Source organism: Caretta caretta, chromosome 9 (assembly GCF_965140235.1).
Source record: "Caretta caretta isolate rCarCar2 chromosome 9, rCarCar1.hap1, whole genome shotgun sequence".
Lineage (NCBI taxonomy): Eukaryota > Metazoa > Chordata > Testudines > Cheloniidae > Caretta > Caretta caretta.
Window position 1 is genome coordinate 77,245,183 of NC_134214.1, and position 23,330 is coordinate 77,268,512.

At 48.4% G+C, this 23,330-nt stretch overlaps 1 protein-coding gene across 2 annotated transcripts; it reads right to left on the minus strand.

Annotated features, from left to right (window-relative positions):
• Positions 1 to 3,369: 3,369 nt before the first annotated feature.
• ARR3 (arrestin 3) lies at positions 3,370 to 22,402 on the minus strand. 2 transcript variants are annotated; one of them, XM_048863598.2, is made up of 18 exons: positions 21,931 to 22,400; positions 18,940 to 18,985; positions 16,942 to 16,972; positions 16,441 to 16,501; positions 15,755 to 15,799; positions 15,120 to 15,319; positions 14,320 to 14,379; positions 13,896 to 13,963; positions 13,368 to 13,503; positions 12,676 to 12,760; positions 11,411 to 11,483; positions 10,474 to 10,611; positions 9,672 to 9,755; positions 7,670 to 7,693; positions 6,841 to 6,893; positions 5,707 to 5,716; positions 4,253 to 4,255; positions 3,370 to 3,709 (listed from the first exon to the last, which is right to left on the minus strand). In XM_048863598.2, exons 2-18 carry the CDS (start codon positions 18,954 to 18,956, stop codon positions 3,610 to 3,612), a joined length of 1,188 nt encoding a protein of 395 aa, XP_048719555.1. In that variant the 5' UTR covers positions 18,957 to 18,985; positions 21,931 to 22,400; the 3' UTR covers positions 3,370 to 3,609. The 2 variants fall into 2 exon arrangements, with proteins under 2 accessions (XP_048719555.1, XP_048719554.1); XM_048863597.2 differs by lacking the exons at positions 4,253 to 4,255; positions 5,707 to 5,716 and having other exon boundaries at positions 21,931 to 22,402.
• Positions 22,403 to 23,330: the final 928 nt, after the last annotated feature.

A 23,330-nucleotide genomic window follows, 5' to 3' on the forward strand; every position in this document is an offset into this window, starting at 1 on the left:
GAACATGAAGTTTTTCACTTGCTGTGGCCCATGCAGTACAAGGAAGTCCCTAAGGCTACTGCTCAAGTGGGTCCACAGCCCTGGATCATCTAGACTTAAGGAACTAAACTCAGCAGCAGCTGTTTCTGGAGCCTCCACCACACTCTTCTCTGATCTACACTTTTCTTCAGGAATGTGCATGGTTACATCCATTTGAGATGAGATATGGATGCTGCAGTAGCTACCAGGTCACCTGCACTCTGACTAACTGGAAGATCAGGCATCTCCTCAACACTCACATCCTCACTGGGGCCAGAAGGCTCATCGTGAATATTTGTGTCTATGTATCTCAGAAGAGCTCCTTCCTGCTTAGATAGAAAAGCTTCCTTTGCTTTCTTTCTTTTTCTGAATGCTGCCCAGGGGGGCATTTTCTTCTTTCACTCATGACTGCTGTTCTGTGCCAGCTATAGTAACTCTCAAAACTCAATTGAAGGGGACAAATAAGTCAGCTGGTAGCAGGGCCTGAGTGAGGGAAGATATCAGAGTCTTAAGGGTCTAACTGCCTCATACTACTGCAGTTGACGACCTGTTCTCCTCAAGTTGGTTCAGGGAAGCAGCAGGAAACAGGAAGCTCCCTGAGAGGCTGATGTTAATCAGTCCAGGCTCCTGGGGGTACTAGAGAGGTAGATAAGAGGCTCCTCCTCTTCTCTCTCCCTGAAGCTCCTGCTGCTTTCTGTTATTCCCTCTCCCCTTTTCTCCTGCCTGTTATGTCTCTTGTGCCGTCCATCCTCCAGCACAGCACTCCACCATCTCTGTGCATCTAGAGCAGAGAGAATACATATGCATCAGCAGCAGACACAATTTTCTACACTCTGGGGCCTAGTGCCCCCCCCCCGAGGCGGCCGCCTCAGTTTGCCTCATGGTAAGGCCAGCCCTGCCCTTTCCCCAGACTGTTAGGTACCCCACCCGGATGGGTAAGGGTGGGTCTCCCCATGCTCCTATAACAGACTCCCACCAGATGGATAAAGGAGATCCCCATGCACCTATAACAGGAACCTCCCACCAGATGTGTAACAGGGGGGTCCCCCATGCTCCTATAATAGGGACCTCCCACCAGATGGATAACACAATGTACCTGTAACAGGAACCCCCCCCCCCCCACACACACACCAGATTTTTACATAAAATCCCCCCATGCATCTATTCCAGGGGCTCTGCAGCAGCTAGATACCAGGTTTCCCCTAATCCACCTATAACAGGGGCCCACCCATCCGATGGATAACAGGGATCTACGCTTCCCTGCCCAAATGTACTGTAGACTATAAGCCTCCATTTGCAAAAACAACACCGTGTTTTTAGCCTTCATGGGCCTTGAAGACTTAGGTCACATAGTAAGAATGCTGATGTCCTGCACGCACTAGTACAGTACTTTCAACATTACTACCCAGGTCGTAAATTATGGGTCTGAATTTTCCTAGTGCAAACATGACCATGGTTGTAGGGAAAATCTGAAATATAGGACATGACGTCCTATCTAAACGTGACTTTTGTTGCACTTATGTAGCTGCACCAATGTAGCTAAACCAATGCAACCTCCCTGTGTACATGTGCAACACTGAACGAGCTTCTCCAATGTGAACCTACCTGCATAGAAGCAAGCCCACTTTTGCATCATCGCAATACATAAGGAATTTGCTCCGGTGTAACTACATTGATATGGTTACATTGGTGCAAATTTCCCTAATCTAGACAAATCATGACTGCAACTGAGGCAATGATATCTGCCTGAATTTGCAGACAGACTCAAGCAGTAGATCTGAGGTGTGAAATGCCCCATTCATCTTAAGGTGGTATTAACTCTGAAGTCTAAATATAACAGTTTACATCACTGTTGTTCATTTTAGCAGAAATGTCCAGCTCCCAAACTGCAATGCCTTTCTAGCTGCCAGAACCTATTTTCATCAAAGCTTCTATGATGAAGTTATGCATTGTCAATCCAAAAATGTGTACTACCTTAAAACAGAACATGTGGGGGCAGGGTAAAGATACATTGAGTTTAATAACACAATAAAAAAGAATGGATACCATTGACTGTATTATTCTTTTACATATTTAATTTTAAACATTTTTTAACATTTAGCTGCCACAGAGTTTCCAGTCTTTGCGCCCTTCAGAGAATCCAAAGAACCTTGTTGCAGAATTTAGATCTTGCTTGCCACAGAGCACTAGATATTGACTGTAATGCTGTTATGGGGTTTTGGTCAACTGTTGTCACAATCACAGTTAAACGTGGATGACAAATATGATCCTGCTGGTTCCATTCTCTTCTGCAATTGGTGCCAAATGGTCTGGCTGAAGTGCAGTCAGCACATAATTACCTCAAATCTCACTCTTATCATGTTTTAGGTCCTGTGAGATCCAGCTTTGCATCTCATCAGCCATCAGCAACTTTACCTTCTTTAGCAGGTGCAGTAAATACAATCGCTGTATGTTGGTCTGCATAAGCAGGCTGGGCATTTGGGCTGAGAGATGAGAGGTCCCAACCCCAATGACATCACCTAATTCCAGAGCAGGCAAACTAACGTCACTGGACTGTGGCAGATTTGAAAGGGTTTTGTGTGTAAATCATAGGCTCAAAAACCTTAAGGCCAGAAGGGACCCGCATGATCATCTAGTCTGACCTCTTCCATATCGCAGGTCACAGAACCTCACCCACTTATTCCTGCAATAGACGCACAACTTCTGGCTGAGTTACTGAGAATCCACTGTTTACTCTAGTTCAAACCAGCAAATGACCCATTCCCCATGCTGTAGAGGAAGGCAAAAAAACCTTCCCAGGATCTCTGCCAATCTGACCTGGGGAAAAATCCCTTTCTGACCTTAAACATGGTGATCAATCAGACTCTGAGCATGTGGGTGAGACCCACCAGCCAGACACCTGGGAAATAATTCTCTGTAGTAACTCTACATCTAGGGTCCCATCTCTCGCCATTAGAGATATTTGCTAATAGCAGTCATAGATGAGCCATATGCCATTTTAGGTAACCTTATCACACCGTCCCCTCCATAAATTTATCAAGCTCAGTCTTGAAACAAATTAGATTTTTTGGCCCCACTGCTCCCCTTGGAAGGCTGTTCCAGATCTGAACTGGTTATAAGAATAGTATATACAGCATATGCTGAACATTCTCCTTTAATAACATATTTAAAAAAAACAATTTGTTTGGACTTGACCCTTCCCTGTGGGGTGGTGTCCACCTAGCTGGCGCTGTTGTGAAAGAGACACAGGGACTTGTGCACCAACTTTGTCTCTAACTTGTAGGCTCTTCCTTGACTTATGAGGAAGTGATCAGAGTAAAACCAAAGCCAAAATAAATGGATTCCAGCACCTTTCAGTTTATATAGTTTTATTTATAAAGAAATTGCAGAATGTTGCAGAATTCCAGTGGGTGGCATAAACAGAATGTAACACATTTCCTTGACAGCATTCAAATAATTACACTTGCTAACAAATGGTGATTGTATCACACCACAGTGTAAGATTGATACATCAGGGACGGCTCTAAAAAATCTATGTGCACTGGAGTGGTCACTGCTGCATGTTCTGGCTGGACCGGACAGGGCAGCAGATTAGCTTTCGTCTTTTTCAGCTTCCTCCTTCTCATCTTCATCGTCTTTCTCCCCCTGGAGTTTTTGGCGAGCAAATTCCTCAATCACAATGTCTTCCTCACTGGAGAGAAGAAGACAGAATGATGAGGCCTCAAAATTGGGATTTTGGTGACTACACACATCATCTGCCTCGGGGTGTGTGGCGGGGGGAGGGGGGAGAGGAGGGAGGGTCACAGTGTGAAAGTCCCAAAAGGGTGAAGTCCCTGCTTAAATAATCAGAAGCATGGAGACAATGTCCACTTTCTGCTGACACCCAGCCTCACAGGACTCCTCAATGCACATGTTCTGTTGAGGAACAGTGCTTCGCCTTCTGTACATATTTCAGCCGTGGCCCCAGGAGGCTTGGAGTGCTAACTGGTAAGGACAGTGTAGTGGGGGACATTTACTGAAGGCAATCCACAAGATGTGCTGATGAATAGTAAATAGCTACTCAAGTGGCTGAGACTTTTACCAGCAGAAGCAATGCAATTCTACCCAGGACATTCAGCTAGGTGTGTGTATGGAGGGGGGAAACCTGCATCTAAAGAGATTCCTGAAGACAAAGTTTTACACAGTGACCAAACAGACAAAATGGAGACAGAGAGACATAAAGAGGATTAGTTACCTTCTTGCAAGAGGGAAATGCAAAATGACACCATGAAACAGAGAAAGAGGCACAAAAAGGAACAGAAGGAAAAAAGGAGAAAATTCAGCAAAACAGGTTCCAAAATTTCAAGACTATAAAGTGATTCGACAAACTGAATGAAGTGCAAGTGGGTTCCGTACTCCTGAGAGAAATCTGAAATATCCTGACTAGGCTCATAGAGAGGCTATAAAGGGCACATTCTTTGCTGTGAGAACACGTGAGTAGCTTATCTAGGCACAGGGAGCTCCTGGACTCTGCCTGTTCCCAAAGTACTGTTCTGATTTTCATGCATTTCTCCAGTGTCCCGCAGCAGCACCTCGCAGGATATAACTAGACACAAAAATGGTCTTTCATGGTCTTGCAACTATAGATCAAAGTCATAGCTGGTGGACTTTGGAGTGGGGGATGGATTTGACATTGTGAGATTTCCTAGAGGGGAAACTTGTAAGTGTGGCAATTCCATCCTTGTGTTTTGGTCAGTATATATTGCTGCCAGCTGGGGAAGTGGGATTTCACCATTAGAGTCCTTTGGACAGAGTGTTCTGGAGCTAAACAGAATTACCAGGGCAATACAGGACTTTATCTTATGAGGCTGGCTCTCAATATATAATTTATTGGCACATAGCGGGATTTGGTACTAACAATCCTGGTGGATTTGTGTCCTGTTGGGACAGTTCTTGGATGCTTTAGTCATTTCCTACACTAATTACAGTAGCTACAGGATTTATTGCTGTTAAGAATTCAGCCAGTGCCCTCTCTCTAGGGATATTTTGGATTTTGTTTTGGTTACAGTTTCCGGTAGTCCAGTGCCTGGAGTGCAGCCTCCAGCAGCCACCAAGCTTAAGTGAATTGGAGCCAGCTAAGATTACCAAGGAAGCAACAGCACTGGGAGCGCTGTAGTCTGTGTTCTCAGCTGTGCTGATAGGAGCAAGGGACAGAAATCTCTATCAGTGGGCCATCTACCATAGCAACAGAGCAGGGCATGTATCTATGGAGCCAAGTTGGTGACAGCAACTCCCTTCAGAAAATAAGAAAGTAACACTGAAATAGGCAACACAGTTTGGATCTGAAACAACAGGGGTGAAGTGTGATTTTAGCAAGGAGAAGAAAAGCCAGGAAACCATAAAATAAACAAAATTAAGCTGCAAACGTGCCTCTCTTACAGCTTTGGTTTCTCCTCCCGCTATGACAATGCTCATTTTAGTGGTGACCTCACATTGTAATGTCATCGTGTCTGTTGTGATGTCGAGAGCACACATTTGTGGGGCCTGAGCCTGAGCTCTATGATGGATCTTTTGGTCCAAGACACTCACAGGAGGCTCCATATTGAAATGGGAGCAGGTTACTTAGTATTGCAGCTATCGCCAATGAGTTTATGTAACAGATTTCTTACAGAAAGCGTTGGTATAGAGGCCGAGAAACCTTTTCCTTACCTTGGCTTTTCTATAGTCCATTTATAAACACATTGTGGGGAGGCGGAGAAAGATTGAGAGAGACACACAGAGGTTAGTCTGAAACAGGCATTTCAAAAGGACATGTTCTTACTACTGGGATATTTCTATTGGAAAGACACATTCTGGGGCAAATAACTGACAGGGGTTGTGTGTTTTATCTGCAGAGTTACTGTGGAAGGTCAGTAGTAGACATATGGCTGAGACACCATGCAACCTTGAGAATATTTCTCAGCCTAGATCTCAAGGCAAAGTCAAACCTTCCACTACACTACACACATTGTGGAGTTTTGCGTTTATTACTCAATTCTGCTAAATAAGCATTAAACACAGTTCACAGCTCTCCTGTTACCTGTGTTGTGTTTAGTGGCTCAGACACACAATTGCAAAATAGGACCTTTGCTCCAGCAGAGCATTAGCCTCAAGTCTTGGCTGGGCATTGGATCACCACCCTTAAAAATTTGTCCTCCACTACAACTCCACGGCATCATGAAGTTGTGATGTCTGTGCCATCACAATGCAGCATACTGGTGTGATGATGTAGTTGCATGTTCTGCAAGACAAATTTGCAGGAAACAAGATGGTCCTGTCAAGATCTGGAGAGGTGGCAAACTTACGGGAGACCTCCCCTGGCATGCCATAGACAGATCATGGCTAAAATGTAAGTGGGAACTGCTCTGACTGACTACAAATTCATTGGAAACAATGGACTCTGGAAAGCACAGCCCGTGCCTTCTTCATATTGTTGATGGTCTCATTGGCACACTGTGCAGGACATCATGGGAACCCAGTGATGGGTCAGTTGCAGAAAGTGTGGAAGCTCGGTTTGGAGAGGGAATAATACAAGCTTCTCTCTTTCAGGGTGCATTGGAGCTTCCAGGCCTGGCCATGGCAGAAGAAACAGAGCCACAGAGAAAAGGGCAAATGAACTGATCCCACCCTGGAAAGGCTCTGAGGTTTGTTTCCATCTGGGTTGGGTCTTCTCTGAGCTGAACTGCTTCACCTGGCCTTAGAGATAACTGGTGTCACTAGTGTTTCTGACTCCTTCAGGAATATGAATGCATTTCCTCCCTGCTGCTTCCCTAGTGAAAATTGTATTCCAGCGTGATCACTCACCATCAGTGGGCTTTGGGTGCATCAGAATAACAGGCATCTCAACACCAACATCACTGGAAGGAAAAGCACACATCTCTTAAAGGGGAGAATTACACAGAGACAGTTGTGAGGGAAGAGCACAAGAGTATGTTAAATCCTCCTGAACTGACGGCCTTTTCAATGGGCATGAGTACAGGTCTGGCTGTCTCTGCTCAGGCTTGCTTACAGCACTCTGGCAGTCATGGAAACGTCCCACAATGCTATGCAACAATCAGATAATCAAAATCATAATTAAAACTGATATGTGTTAAAATGTAACTTTTGTGGGACAAGGACAGGATGGGGAGCAGCTGTGTGTGTTTGCATTAGGAACACCATCCAACTCCCTGAATGGTGCTGCGAAATACAGGTCAGAGAGCGGACTGGAGAGAGGTCAGGCTGCAAATCATGGTTTGGGCCAGAAAAGGCCTTGGATTTTCTACTTGACCCACTCCTTGCTCAACTTTGAGTGAAGTTCTCTTAGCACAAGTCATCTGCTGGGTAATTGCACTAAAAGCTGAGCAGGGAACATGAGAGCCCAGAGAAGAGGAGCCACCCACTAGCAGGACACAGGAAGGTGTCACACAGGCGGTGTGGGGTTTGACAATCACATCTTCACACAAGGTGTCTGAAAGTGTGTTTGCATATGTGTGTTTTGGAGGTGTGAAGCTGTGGGGGCGGCTTGATATTTATTCTTGTACAGTGAAAGAAGGATTCATTGTCTCTGGGCCCTGTGCACCATCCGATTGCAAAGCTCCGTAAGCAGGGACACCATTCCTGATAGACACCCGTCAATCGACTCATTCTTTACCTTGAAGTGAGATCTCCCAGGATGCTGTGGGGATGAAAGAAAGAACATAGAATTCAGCTAAAAAACAGTACAACAAATACAAATGTAATGAATGAGTGGAAAATGTCCCCTTCTGGACAATGAGGCTTTTCATTTCGTGTCACTGTTACTTTGGGCAGGTGAGTGACACCCTTCACAGATCCCTGCTGTCATGGCACCCAGGTGTCCTGTGGTGATGTGTCAAGAGTCCCAGACTCTCCACTCCGTAATGCAAATCATAAATGAAAATAGTGAATAGTACTGGACCTAGGACTGACTCCTGTGGCACCCCATTAGATATGCTCTCCCAGTTTGACAATGAATCATTGATAACTTCTTTCTTTGAGCACGGTCTTTAATCAGTTATGCACTCGCCTTATAGGAATTTTATCTCCACCACATTTCCCTAGTTTGCTTATGAGAATGTGGGACATTAGAGAATGTTTGGTAATAAAGTGAGGTGCATGGGTATAAATGGGGATGTGACCTGGGAGCAAAGGGGTGGGAATCATTGAGAAGCCAAGGCTCACCTCTGGAACGGATGCCATGTGGAAGACCCAATGCCTGGATGATTTAAGTCAGCAGTTCTCAAACTGTGGGTCAGGACACCAAAGTGGGTCACAAACCCGTTTTAATGGGGTCGCCAGGGCTCAGATTAGACTTGCTGGGGCCGAAGCCTGAGCCCACCAGCTTCAGCCCTGCGTGGTGGGGCTCAGCTTACAGGCCCTCACCTGGGCATAGGTGCCAATTCCAAAAGGTGCTCCAAAAATTAGTGGGTGCTCAACATCCATCGGCAGCCAACTCCTCCCTTCCCCGCCCAGCGCCTCCTGTCCACTGGCTGCCTTTTTGATCAACTCCTCCTCCTCTCTCCCAGTGCCTCCCGCCCGTGATCAGCTGTTTCACAGTGGGCAGAAGGCGCCGGGGAGGGAGGAGGGAGGCACGGGGACAGGGCGCACTCGGTTGAGGGATGGAATTGGGCGGGAAGACGTGGGGCTGAAAGAGGGGGAGTGGGGGTGGGGACTTGGGAGAAGGAGGTGGGTGAGCGCAGAGCGGGAGGTTGAGCATCCCTGGGTCCCAGAGTAAGCTGGCACCTGTGCACCTGGAGCTGAAGCCCTCGGGCTTTGGCTTTTCCACCCAGGGCAGTGGGGCTCGGGTGGGCTCAGGCTTCATCCCCCTCCACCCGGGTGGTGTGGCTCGGGTGGGCTCAGGCTTCGGCCCCCTCTACCCGGGGCAATGGGGCTCGGGCGGGCTCAGGCTTTGGTCCCCTCCACCCAGGGCGGTGGGGCTCAGGCAGGCTCAGGCTTCAGCTCCCTCCACCCAGGACGGTGGGGCTCAGGCGGGCTCAGGCTTTGGTCCCCTCCACCCGGGGCAATGGGACTTGGGCAGGCTCAGGCTTCGGCTCCCTCCACCCAGGGCTGTGGGGCTCGGGCAGGCTCAGGTTTTGGTCCCCTCCACCCAGGCTGGTGGGGCTCAGGCGGGCTCAGGCTTCGGCCCCCTCCACCCGGGGCAGTGGGGCTCGGGTGGGCTCAGACTTTGGCTCCCTCCACCCGGGGCCGTGGGGCTCGGGCAGGCTCAGGTTTTGGTCCCCTCCACCCAGGCTGGTGGGGCTCGGGCGGGCTCAGGCTTCGGCCCCCTCCACCTGGGGCAGTGGGGTTCGGGCGGGCTCAGGCTTTGGTCCCCCCTCCTGGGGTTATGTAGTAATTTTTGTTGTCAGAAGGGGGTCGCGGTGCAATGTAGTTTGAGAACCCCTGGCTTAAGTGTTTGTAGGGTACAGAGATGGCCCCAAAAGGCAAACTAAGGAATCCAGTTATTAAGCTATTTCCCTGGTCAGTATATGTCAGTATTATTCTGATTAGCTGTAGTAGTATTGGGGTAGTGCCTAGGAGCTCCAGTCATGCACTGGGTCACTGTTATGCCAGGTGTTGTTCAAACACACAACTCTTACACCAAAGAGTCACACTCTATGTACCGGAGAGATGCTCACCCTCCTCTGGATACCACTAGATTGACCTTCACTTTGTAGGACACCAGGATCCCCAATACCTCCTTGTCCATCCCAGGTCTCAGTCTACAAGAAAAAGCATAGAAAAGAGGTCAGAAGATGACCTGGGATGAGAAATGCCATGTTGAATTTGTCACCTGATGATCAGGATGACAGCTACTAAAATAGGTTTAAGCCACCACAACAATGCCATAAAAATCTTATAATCTGTGTCTCCCATAGGGCTCCATCTTGTGCAGAGGGAAGTAGCTGTTTAACTGCACAGCCACAGGGTACAAAGGAAGGGAAGACTAATGTAGCTGAAAGCATGGAGGAATTTGTGGGGGTAGATGGTAATTACCTCAGCTGGAATTTTATCAGGACACTAGGGCTGATGCACCGGCTCTTGGAAAAAGTGTTATGGGATCTTTTAAAGATCATGGTCAGGCCCATGGGTTTACCTCTCACCTGCAAGATGGATCAGTGGGTGTGCAGCCTCATCACAAACGCAACAAATTCTTCAGCATGATTAACAGTCTCTGCTCAAGAAGGTCTTAGAAACAGAGCTGCAGGGACTGAGGTAGGACAGGATCAAGGTACATAAGCAGTGTGTAGAGGCCCAGGACTGGACTAGCAGGAGTGGAGGCTGCAGCTCAAGGTTTGGGTACCTAGGTATTGGCAAGCAGCACTGGATGGTACAAAGTGGGAGTAGTGTGTGGGAAGTGGTTGTCTGGCAGAGACTGATAAGAGAAGCAAAGAGATCGGCCGGAGAGCACTGTTGGCAGGGTGGAGGCCTTTCTCTTACATGGTGGTGGAGGCCAGGTTGGTGTCCTCATGTTTGAGCTTGCCGTCAAGTGCTAAGCCACGCTTCTCACGGTTGGATGATAGGCTGGGAGTCACTGTGTAGCTTTTGGAGAAGGTGGAATTGGCAGCCACAGTCTCACTGAAAGGGATGCAGAGAGGAAAGCTCGGAACAGCCACCAAAGTCCCAACAGTGAACAGAGTAGTGACAATTGCAAGTAACCCATTGGAAAGCTAGGATCCTGAGCTGCCTGCTGCTGCACCAGGGAACGGCTTGTGATTATGGACCCAGAGCAGATGTGTCTGGGCAGAGCAAGGCCACAGCACACTACCTGATCCCTTCCCCCAACCCTGCTGTCTATATGCCCCAGGAAGAGGAGAATCTCTATTCCGCCCGCCACTCCGCCAAACACAAACGTGCCTGCTGTCTGTATCCCCCGGCTTCTCTGTCTCCTTTTCTCTCTCCCACTTTCCTTCTCCTTTGTATTCCTCCTCCCCTTTTCTTTCTCCCTCTTCCTTTGCACAGGAACACAGGACCTGCCAGATTAGATCTGACCTGTGACCCACTAGTCCACGCAGTATCCTGTCTCTTACAGTGGCCAGCGCCAAATGCTCCAGAGAAAGTTGCAAGGACCCTGCTGTGGGCAGTTGTGTGACAATCTGTCCCCCGGGAAGTTTCCTCCTAGCTCCCAGTGGTTAGACAGTGGCTTATGCCGTGATGCTTGGGGGTTTATATCCCTTCCAAAGCTCTGTTTCTTTTTCCCTATTTCCTGTTAGAACTCTGGATAGTCTTGCTCCGCATTGAAACGTCATCTTTCCTGCCTCCTCTCTTTCCCCATCTTTCTCTTCCCACTCCTTGACTCTCTCTCTCTCTCTCTCCCCATCACTCTACTGGACAGCCAAGCCCAGTGATATATGATCTGCTACCTCCTCTCACTTACAGTATCTCTTCTGTGCACACGTTCTTTGTATATTTGTCCAGCGAATAGAGAACCACGTCTGTGATCTGCTCGACTGATCAGAGAGAAAGGGAACACAATGTCTATCGTGGCAATGACATGCCTATCACATAGGATGTTGCACACACCGTCCGTGGCTCTGTACAGAGGCATGCGCAGGGATTTAAATTTGACCGCTTTCAGAGGGGCGCATTAAACACACACAAGTGAAAGGTCTGCGTGATCCCCCCCCCCCCCCGGCCCAGATTTCTCGAGACACCCTGGCGGGGATGCCTGGCAGCAAGGTGGCAGCAGCTGCCCTGGCAGCTGCACTCTCCGTGTCCCTGCAACCCCCGCCCCCCCCCAGGGAGGGAGGAAGCAGCAGGGCGGCTGGCTGCCACCTGAACTCCTCCTCTTCCCCCTTCCCCTCCCCCTCCAGCTGCTGCTTCTTCCCCACTGCTGGAGTCCCAGCACTGCTGCCTGCTTTGCAGGCACTCACTGAGGTGAGTCAGGGCTGGAGGCCGAGGCAACACCTGGGACGCCAGCAGAAGGGAAGGAGAAGGCGTTGTAGAAGGGATTGAAGGAGGCGAAGGAGAAGGGATTGGAGGAGGGGCATGCTCATGCTTGCCCCCCTTGTGCATGCCCCGTGACACTGCGGCTCTGTAGCATCTCAAGAGGTAGTCCCTTAAACCAGTGGAATAGCAGGGGGCTTCCCAAGGATTTTCCTAGTCATTCCACCACTGCATTGACAGGTTAGATAAAGTTGGAGCATGACACACGTCGTGCAGGCTTCTGGCCTCAGTTGTTTTACATCTCATCCCTCCCCTAACAGTCTGAGCTCTATGAGGGTGAATGAAACTATTGTGTCTCTAAACCACATCCCTGAACCATACAAAGCACCTGGTTCTTCCCTCCCATGCATTGGTTTAAAGGAGGTATAACCCCACTGAAGTCAGTGGAACTACACTGGTGTAGAACTGGTCCAAGTGAGAGGAGAAGCAGGCGAAGGGATTTACTCTCTGAGCCTGGGAGAGTGGGGAAGAGAAGAGGTGAGGCATTCGGCCTTGTGCCCAACCAGCACAGTTCACCTACTGGGCCCATGTGCACACTTATTTATAAAACCTGACTCTCACAAAGGTGTTTTAAAGGTCTGCCCCAGGGTGTGGGGCATGAGCAAAGTGTAGGACAGGGGACAAAAGGAACAATGTGGGGCACAGGAGGTAAGAATGAAGCTGAGGCCTGAGGGTGTGCACCATGTTCTCTCTCACCTGATATTTTAATTTTCTTCACAATCTTGTTGGTGGTGTTGTTGATATTAATATTGACAGTGATTGGGTCTCCATGGTAATAAATCTGCAATCACAACGGAGCTGGTTACACTGCGCACTAACAGGTGTTAAGGAAGTAGCCAGATACTATGATGATGGGCACCAAAGTAAGGACCTAAATAGATAAGTAGAAGTTGAGGCACCATGGAAAGAGAGACCTGTAATAGCTAGGATGCAGGGACCCAAGGGAATGCATATGCAATGCGCACCAGGACCTCTCCTCTCCAAGAAGGGGACAGCCCAGATAGTAGGGGGTCCTTTGTCTTCTTGGGTCTGTGGAAAGGGTCTGTTTCCAAGCACTAGAAATACAGACATAGAAGAGAAAGTTCCAGCCCAACTACACTCCTGAGGATTCACCCCAGGGTAAAGCATGTCTTAAAAAGTACAGGCTGTGATGAAGCCCCCATATTTATTGGCAAATGAATGATGGATGCTGGAAGGCTGAGAGGCACAATAGGTCAGGAGGCTGGAATGGATGCGAGATCCTCTTCTGGAGCCTCAGTTTCACAGCTGAGCATTTCTGCTGTAATCAGTCTCCAGCAGCAAAGGGAAAGACCAGCATGTACCAGTCTGTGTGGGACAGGCCCTACTTGCAAGAGTACACGGGAGAGACTCCATACAGGGATACAGACCTCCTTATCCAAGGAGGCCTCAAGGTGTAAGGGCTTGTCAGACATCATGAATTGCCTGGTGGTCTCTGACTTTGGTGCTGGACCCGTATTTACTGGGGCAAACTGGACCTTTCGGATCACCAGTCGCACTGAATTCCTGCAAGGATGAGAAATGGCCAGGCCTGTAAGCACAGAGACATTGGATCTGTCCCAAGGGGTCCCACATATAACCTACCCTTCTCCCCCAGCTAGATCTAAAAGAATGGAGGAAAATGTCTGTTTGCTTAAACAGATGGACACTTTTATTCCCCCGCCCCAGGGAGATGCATGGGCAAACCAAAGTATGCTCTTAAGAAGCATCAGAAATGGAAACAGAGGCTGGCACCTTGAATCAAAAAGCGTGAGGCAGGGATGATGGAGGCTAAAGCCTGTGGCCTCCATTGGAAGTATAAACCCAGGGCTGCCCTCCTGCAGGGATTTGGCCTCAGGGGAGAAACTTGGTTCTCTTGCTTTAGGGTGCTGGGGGAAGAAGGGATGCACTGGAATTACCTCTTGTGAATTTTCTCCTCCAGATTTTCAGCACAAAATCCTTTGACCTCAAAGTCCACACCACAAGCCTGAGGGAAACACAGATGGTTACAAGGTTATTGTGATAGGCCTCAGGGTGGAACAGGGCCCCTTAACTTCCATCAGGGATAATAAGTGCTGATAGTTACATTTATTCACCTCCTTTCCTCATCACATCAGTGTGTATCATCAACCTCTCTGAAGACCCTGTCTCTGCATGAAGCAGCTGTGCTACCTCCCTCTCAGAGCTGCCCCCCAGCTGGCTGTACCACAATGGAAGCAGCTGTGATTTTTGGAGCCCTAAAGTTGGGGCAGGTTGTTGGAGACAGATTCTTAGTTCATCCATCCACCTCTTTGTCTTTCTCTCAGGCCAATGATAGGTATGAAATGCGGAACCCAAGCTCACCTTTCCAAGATCGTCCGGTCCTGGCTGGAGAGTGACTGAACAGGGCAAGTTGGTTGCCATCTGGGGGAAGAGAGGAAATCTTTACCAAGAACACCAAACCCAACCCAGCAGAACAGCACAATCAGAGCTCAGGTTCCCCCTCACTCATTGTAATGTCTGACTCCAAGCTAGTGACCCCTGGCACCGAGGGGTGTCGGGATAAGAAAATCCCTAGCTTCAGTCCCCTGAGGCTTGGGGTTTATGGTGGGATAGATGTGTCCCTGGCAGATATTTTGGTAGCAGCTCAGAGTTCTGCAGTTGAGTTTCTTCTTCCATCATGGCTATCGGCTCAGATAAGGAGTTTGCCTGAGGATTAGTTCCCTAAGGCATAAATGGAGCAAGGAACTTCACACACACACACACACACTGCACACCCATACACCACACCACGGTAGCATCGCATTTGGGGCCCCATAGTCTCTTCGTACTTTCTTAAGCCACTGTCTATGACATGGGCTTTATATCTGTCCATAGGAAGCTTCTGTTCAAGCTGATGCTGGTGCTGGTTCTGCCCCAATCCCTTACCCAAGGGACAAAATCTCAAGACTGCTCCCCCAGCAATATGGCAGCACCTCTGAGCTGAGGTAGCTGAGAAGGATACTACTATGAGTTAACTCCTTGACTTAGTTGCCACTGATCCTGGATCATTTGTTGGGGAGCATGAGAAGTGGCCATTGCTTCACAGCTCCAGAGAGGCTGTGCATAGCAAGAGATAGTGGAGTGTGTGAATGGAAAGAGCCATGTGTGTTAGAAGTTCCTACCTCGAAAGTGAAGGGGTAAGCATGCTCGCCCAGCTTCTTCAACAGCTTTTCCTGCAAAGGAGTGAGGGAAGTTGGTGTCTGTTCTGGCACAGGAGGATAAATCTGAGTGGTCAGGACATAGAGGTCCTTCCTGAAGGTCAAGCCAATGACATCCAGGTCGTCTCGGCCATAGCGGAATGCACAAGTCAGGATCACATACACTGGGGCCAGTGCAGGACAGATGGAAATTGAAAGAAAGAAAAGAAGATGAGCAAAAGGAAAGAATGGAAATGAGGAAAGGGCAGGTGGAGGAGCAGGACTGAGACAAGAGAAGGGGCCATGTTAATGACTCTTCAAAGTTAAAAGCAGTTTCTTTGTGCAGGCAAAAATCTGACCCAATTATCTAGGGCTGGGTCTCTAAAGCCCAGTGGAAAGATAGAAAGATCCATGAAATCCTTCTTCAAGCCTCTGGGAGCTTCAGAATCAGTCCCCAAGACAGAAGAGAAGAGCAGAAAACAGAGACAGTCTTTCATCTCTGGCTCAGGAAGGGTTGCTTTGAATAGGGAGACTGGTGATCTCTAGGCACTTTAACCTAACTACAGTCACAAGGCATATCATAGCCACAACATTTGCATCTTATTGCTGCAGAGAGTTACCTTTTCTATCCTTCAGATACTCTGGATCAATCAAGACAACACCATCTGCAAATAAGCACAAGAAGTGCAGGTGAGCTCAGCCTTCACAACAGGTGGGGCTGCAAATGTTCTTTTAAAAATGTACTTTATCCATAAAATTTAGTCAACAAAAGTAGCTCCTTTCTCCAGCTGCAGAGACATTAGCCCATCCCATAGGGAAATTGCATGTTGAAGAGCTGCTACCACTTCCTAAAATACTTCCAAAACCATTTCCATGTAGTGATCAGTTTTCTCCATATACAGACCTGGCTGACCTCCTGGGTATGTACTCAGGCAAGCTGCTCATGCTGTCATGGGCACATTTCTATTTTTAGTGTGCTAGCTTGAGCAGAGCTAGTGCGTGTCTGTCTACCTGCTCCTAGAGGCTAGATTTTCTGCTTCTCCCACCTTTGTCTTATGTTACAGATATTTGCAGGAAACCAGAATTTTTGCTTCTCACAAGTCTTGCTTGCTCCTCTTGCTTATTCCCACTGAAAATCACCGACCACTGGAACATATGGAGCTAAGCCATTTTACACCAGCTGAGAATCTGGCCTCACAAAACTTTTGTTTGCAACATGACAACCAGCTACATAGCAATCAGCTGCCGTGTCACATGCAGAGGATACTGGCTTGCAGAATGGGATGGGGACAATAACGTCACTCACCTACAGGTTCCACAGAACCTACATGGTCCACAAAATCTCTCTTCCCCAAGTAGATGGATAACTGGAGGCAGCATGAGGGGAGGAAAAAAAAAAAAGAACATCAAAGAAACAGGTTGTTCTTCATTTGACCAGTGGAAGTTTCAAGTTTGTAGCCATGGCTGGGATCATGGAATGGAGATCTCTCGATACTGTGATTATTCAAGTTACCAGAACAGCCATCATTACTTAGGGACTTCATTATATTTAAAAATGCCAGGTGCATCAGAAATAGAGTAAGAGAGAGATTGAAGAGGGAGGGATTCCCCACAATGCACCCCTGATGGATTTGGAATCCCCCTAGCATGGAGTCTCTGACACACATGTTCCTGCAAGTCTCTCTTAGTAGTGCCTGAGTAAATCAAATACAATTTAGTTCAACAGGTAAAGTGTCCTGGGATACAAATTTGCATGTGTCTGTGTTCTGCAGCCCCCCAGGCTTGCCCAAGCTCAGCAGGTATTTACCTTCCCATTGGGACTGGTCTTCTTAAAAACCCTGCAAAGGAAACAAACACAAAAGGGTTGGGAAGGTCTGGGAAAAGATTGCAAGTCCCTGCAGGCTGGCCTCTGCTGAAGTGCTATGTTCAGAGAAAGGGAGGAGAAGGGGAGTCAGTTCACCTGGTAGTTAGGAGGAAGTCGGGGAGCGAGGCTGAGTCTGTAGCCAGAACACTCAGCCACGGAGGAGTGGGCATGTGAATTCAGGATCTTTGGGCGTTCAGTCCCTTGCATGGTCAGACTCCAAACTGAGCTTCTGCCTGTTTCTGCCTGGTGCAGACTCAAATGGCTGGGGAGAACGGAGATATCATATGCCCTGAGCTCTCTGTGCTGTGGATTTCTCTGCCTACTATCATGAGAAGAATATTCCTGGTGGGGAGGAGTGGAGGACATACTGTTGCCACAGACCATGTTTTAAAGGCTGGGGAGGAAAGCGGGAACTGCGATGTGAGAGTGTTAGCTAGTGAACAGCTCCTGGAGTTAGGGAGACCATGTGTATATATCTCCTTTCACTGTAGAATATGGTCAGCCAGCCAGGCACTGGTCCTGCTCCTGTCTCAGGTTTCTCAGGTAGGGCTGCTGCATTTCCCCAATTCTCTCTAGCTGCTGGCACTGAGGAGTGGATTTCTCCACAGGACAGGGAGCTACTGTTGCCAAACACTCAGGCCTGGTTTGCACTTAGGTCAACAGGTGCTCAGGGATGGGGAAACCCCAGGTGAGCTATGCCGACCTAACCCGCGGTGTAAATGCAGCTGCGGAGGTGATATTCCTACAATGACAGAAAAACCCTTACTGTTGCTGTAGGATGTGTCTACACTACAGGTTATGCCAGTCTATCTATGGCACCATAACTCTGCTGCTGTAGTCCCCGTAGTGTAGATATGGCCTTAGTAACACTAAACTCTGATGCTTTAGTTCCTATTCCAGTTAGACATTATCTGCAGTCAGGGTAAAAGGCTACATGGGCTCCCAATGCTCCTAATTCTTGGCATGAACTGATCACCCAGTGGTGAGGAGACAATCCCCCATGTACATAGATGTGGCTGCATATGCATACAGACACCGCTCTCATCAAAAGAGACTGGATTTGGGACCTTCAGCAACAAAGTCAAACTGCTTGATCTATGAGATAGATGCAGGGTTTATAGTCACTGGGCCCAGCCACTACACGTGAACACTGCAGCACATATGACCTACCACGAGGGTCGTTTTTTTGTGATGGTGGGGTTCCTCCTCCTTTAACGTATCAAGAACTGGCCACTGCTTGGGCCAGGACACTGGACTTAATGGACCACTGAACTGGTTTGATTTTGGCAGGAGCTGGGACACTTGACTGGGTTGGAAGTTCCTCTGGTCCTATGTCCATCTGGCTCCTGGCCCAGACTCTGGAGGATTAAAGTCACCTTGGACATCCTTGCCAGCTGGAGGCTGATGCTAAGGAGCTGATAGTGACTTCAGTGTCAATTCCCATTACCATAATCCCACGTTCCCTTTCCATCAAGTCTAACATTAAGCACCCAGCTTCCCTCAGATGCAGGCTTTGTTCTGGGCGGGATACAAAGTGGGAGAGCTTGCATAATGCCAGCAGATGGCATTGAATATGCATGACAGAGAGAGGGATGGGCCACCAAAGCCAGGCAAAGTCCTGTTACCCACTGCTAAACACACGTGCATGAGACTCCTGACCATCCCTGGAGGATGGCACGTCCCAGTCTCACATGGAGAGAGAGCAAAAGGCAACATGGGCTGATTGCAGGACTGTCCCCGGAGGGGGCTGAGGCCTTCAAAACAATGGGCATTTATCCCATTCCATCCGATCTCTGCAGGGTATGGGCTGCCTCCACTAGGGCTGGGGCGAGCTAACACAGTGTGTTTGGGGTCCCCTCTTTCCTGTGAAGGGTGCTGCATGTTGGCACTCTGCAGTGCCCCAATCCAATACATAGTGGGAGAAGGAAGAGGAAGACATACTTGGAGCCGTCTGACATTTTCAATCAGTCACTGCACAGCAGGGGTTCTGCAAAAGGAAGCAAAAGAAAACAATCAAAAGCAGGGTCTTCAGAGAGCCCTTAAAATTGTGGGGGGTGCATAGATTTGCACTCCTCCCACCTGACCCTCCTCTTCCCCTCTCAGGCACCCCCTTCCCACCAGCAGCCTGACTCCCCTGGCCCATAAGCCCTGACACCCACCCCCTCCAAATCTGAGGAAGTGGCGTTACGCATTGCAACCTGGTGCGTGGGGTCACAGCGCCACTCAGTGGCATGGCCATGGCATGGGCGGCCCCCTAGTTCCTCAGCCTAGGGTCACCAGGGTGAGATATCTAGGAGCCCTAGTTCTCACAATGACAGGTCTAACATTTGATGGGACACTATGATACTAGGATAGGCCAGGGCCTTCCTTCAGCCTGGGGTCTCAGGCTATGGTCTCACTGGTTCTTTCGTGAGGAACCAGGCTATGAGTGGGGTTAGGGCATTCTGTTTCCCAGCCCATGTTTGCTCCTGATTCCCTAAGGACTTGGTGGACGTGGCTAGGTGCATGCAGCACTGATGCAAGTTTAACTGTGGTTCGAGGCTACCCCCATAACCCAGATGGGAACAGACCTAGCATCCAACTCTTCCTCTATCACACTGGAAGGCAGCAAAGAAAATGAGGGTCAGAAAAGATGAGAGTGATGAGTAGGGCAGAACAGATGTTAGAAGGTGACAGAAGAACCATTTCAGACCATCCTGATGGCAAGTGACTGTTGAGTGAGCATCTGTGGGGCTGGGAAAGCGGGATGAATGAATGAAGCTATTAGAGGAGCCAGCATTTTACACAAGTCCTTATCTGCAAGAAATTTGCTATAATGACTTATTAGGAGGAAGCTGCTGGTTGCTATATTGCCAGTCCTCTATAAAGGGAGCTAGGAAACCAAGCTTAGAGCAGTCAAGACCAATGCATATTCAAGCCACTAATTACATACAACCTCCCAGGAAGGGGTCTTTGAACAAGGACAAAGAGCTGGCTTTCCCCATAAGAGAAGTCCCTTCCTGAGGTCCTATCCTCTTCTGACAAGATACAAGTAACTCCCAATCGAGTCAATGGGAGCTGTGGGGGCTCAGCACCTCTGAAAATTAGATCCTGCATGTCTTAAACTGGTTGCCCAAAAGCTGAAACAGCCAGAAATAGGGCTACTTTTGAAATTGTTGTCCTTAGCCTCTGCACCGCGGTTTCCTCAGCGGGCTTGTCCCTTGTAAAAATAGGATAATAAGCTGATCCCACTTTATAAAGTGCTTTGAGATCAGTGGATGGAAAGTGCTAGTTAAGGGCTAAGTATTATTAATTATTATTACTCTGAGAATGCACAAAAATAGGGCAGGTAAGATCCATTTCATACTGCTGCTATGGGAAATTATTTCTCCTGTCTCTACCCCCACATCAGTTTAATGGGAATGCACAACTGCCACTGTCATTGCTGACTAGTGCTTATCACTATGCACATACCCAGGAAGACACAGTCCCCTCTCCCCAAAAAGCTCACAGTCTGCACAATGGGCTTTCCTGTGGAAAATGAAAATGCCGTTCTGCTTTGAACATTTCCATATTTAACCACTTCTGCCTCTACATCTGTCTCTCACCATTCATGAATCCATCATCTCTCTCTTCACTCTTTACATAGCTAGTATGGGGATTGCTTTTGCTTTTACTGAAATCCATGAAAACCCATGGCTTTAGCGGTGCAGGGCCAGGGTCCCAAAGTCCATTCCAGGGGTGTGCGAAACCCAGGTCAATTCCCAGGACCATAGATATCCAGTTCCGGTTCCTTCCCTCTGTCCCAGTGAATGGTCTGAGAGCATAGACTGCCATAGTGATCATTAATCATCAGAGCCAATTCAGGTAAACCCTGCACTGTAGTGTTGTGCCAACATGGAGTGGATTCTGGCTTCGCCCTGCACTCAGGGGACTGCTCAAGATCTTGTCATCATCTGAATGAGCTTTACTTTATCAGTCTTTGCTGCCAGAATTACACTTGTAAACATCTCAGTTGTAATCAGCTGATTTGCGGGGAGCTTATCAGGGATGAGCTCAGCATCTTAAACTTGGATAGCCCTGCTTAAGCCAGGTGGGATAGGAACCCAGGCAGAACTGCTAAGTTGGGCGGCACATGGGCAGAGCTTTTTTCAGTGTAATTGAAACAAAACCCAGGAGAAAAAAGAAATCAGAACTCTGGGGGAAAGAGGGATGAGCACCCTTCTGCCCCATTGGGAGACAGGTAATTAATCCTAACATCAGACTGTGTCTTTAATGCCCTGTGGAAAAGCTCTGGGATTCTGAAACGCTGGGCATCTGCCCTAGCTAGACCTCAGGAGCAGTAGCAGGCAGATTACCCTGAGTCAGAGAAAGAGGGAGCAGAGGAGGATATTATGGGACTCATCCATTCCCCAGATGGAGACAAGGCAGGTCTATGGCAGGATGTTGATGGTGTGATGTGGTGGGAATTAAAGAAGAAAGTGGAAGGAGGAAGCCAGAGAAGAAAGGAGCTGAGTCCCCTCCTATTTCTCCTAAGGCTGTTGTGAGGAAGGGTGCACTAGGGATTTGGAGACATATTATGGCTTGGTTAGGATGGGGCATCTCCTACTCTGATATATTAATACTTCTGTTCTCTGGTTTCCAGCTCAGCCACATGCAGGCTCCTGGGTTCCCTGGATAGGGTTGGCAAAGTCCTTTAGTGTTTCAGCAGGCAGGCAGCCCTCTTTTAGCCCCTTGTGGGCCAGAAGGCACTACCCACCTATATAGCCGCTATTGAAAAATTAACATTACTGGTCCTTAGCGCTTTACAAGACCCAGAAGGGTCCCTGCCCCAGTGAGCTCATAACGTAACCAGACAGAGTAACTGAACTTCCCCCAGAGTACTGGATGTGAGGGACAGAAAAAGCCTCTCCCTCTCCCAGCCTGAGAAAAAGGGAGGTAGAGAGGTCTTACCTGATTGATGAGTGAGATGAGTGAACAGAGCCCAGCTACTCTTCCAGCCCTTTCTTCTATAGCCAAGTTACAAGGAGGCTTCTGCTCTCTGCTTGTAGGCTTCTTATAGCTCCTTGCTAGTCCCTCCCCTGGAGACTGCTCTTGCCAGAGAGGCTTTGACTGGAGATGTGATTTGTGTGTGTGTGTGTGCATATTGTAGGGGGAGTATTTCGAGGCTAGAATCCTATTACTTTATTAGTTGGGGGACTTTTAGTAAGTAAGAGTGGGCTATAAATAATGCTTCTGCTGGAGCCCTGAGAAAGCAGATTAGAGAGCTTGGTAGAGCAGGCTTAAATCCTGATGATGGTACTGTAATTAGGATGGATGCTTTGCTCTTGCACATTGGAAGTTTGCACAATGCTGGGAGCCTGTTTCCACAATCACTGCACTGCTGCAAAATCACACCAGGTCATTAGGAGACTTGGTTTGAGACGCTAGCAAGGCGAGGTGTAACGAGGAGCCCTGGGAAGACATTAGAATGGGGAAGCTTTGCGGTCAGGGCCAGCTCCAGGCACCAGCTTTCCAAGCAGGTGTTTGGGGCGGCATTCAGAATGGGGCGGCCGTTCGTGTCCTGCAGCGGCAATTCGGCTGCAGCTCTGCTGCTCTTGCGGGGGCAGTGGCAATTTGGCGGCAGCTCCGCCACTGTTGCAGCGGCAGCAATTCGGGTGGGGACTGCTTGGGGTGGCAAAATTGGTAGAGCCGCCCCTGTTTGCAGTCCTTGTTTCTTCCTGGCATTCTTCAATCATAGAATCATAGAAATGTAGGACCTTGAGAAGTCATGAAGTCCAGTCCACCACGCTGTGCTAGGACCAAGGAAAACTAGACCATCACTGATTGGTGTTTGTCCAATCTGTTTTTAAAACCCTCTAATGATGGAGATTCCACAACCTTCCTTGGAAGCCTATTTCAGAGCTTAATGATCCTTATTGTTAGAAAGATTTTCCTAATATCTAACCTAAATCTCCCTTGATGCAGATTAAGCCCATTACTTCTTGTCCTACCTTCAATAGTCATGAATAACAAGTGACCACGGTCCTCTTTATACCAGCCCTTAACATATCTGAAGACCGTTATCAGGTCCCTTCTCACTTTCTTTTCTCAAGATTAAGCATGCCCAGTTTTTTAACCTTTCCTCAGAGGTCAGGTTTTTAAGCCTTTTATCATTTTTGTTGCTCTCCTGTGAACTCTCTCCAGTTTGGCCACATTTTTCCTAAATTGTGGCCGTCAGAATTGGACACAGTTCTCCAACAGAGGCCTCACCAATGCCAAGAAGAGCAGGACAATTACCTCCTATGTCTTACACACGACAGTCCTGTTCATATGTAACCCATGTGCCTAATAAGGAGAGATCTCTTTAGGAG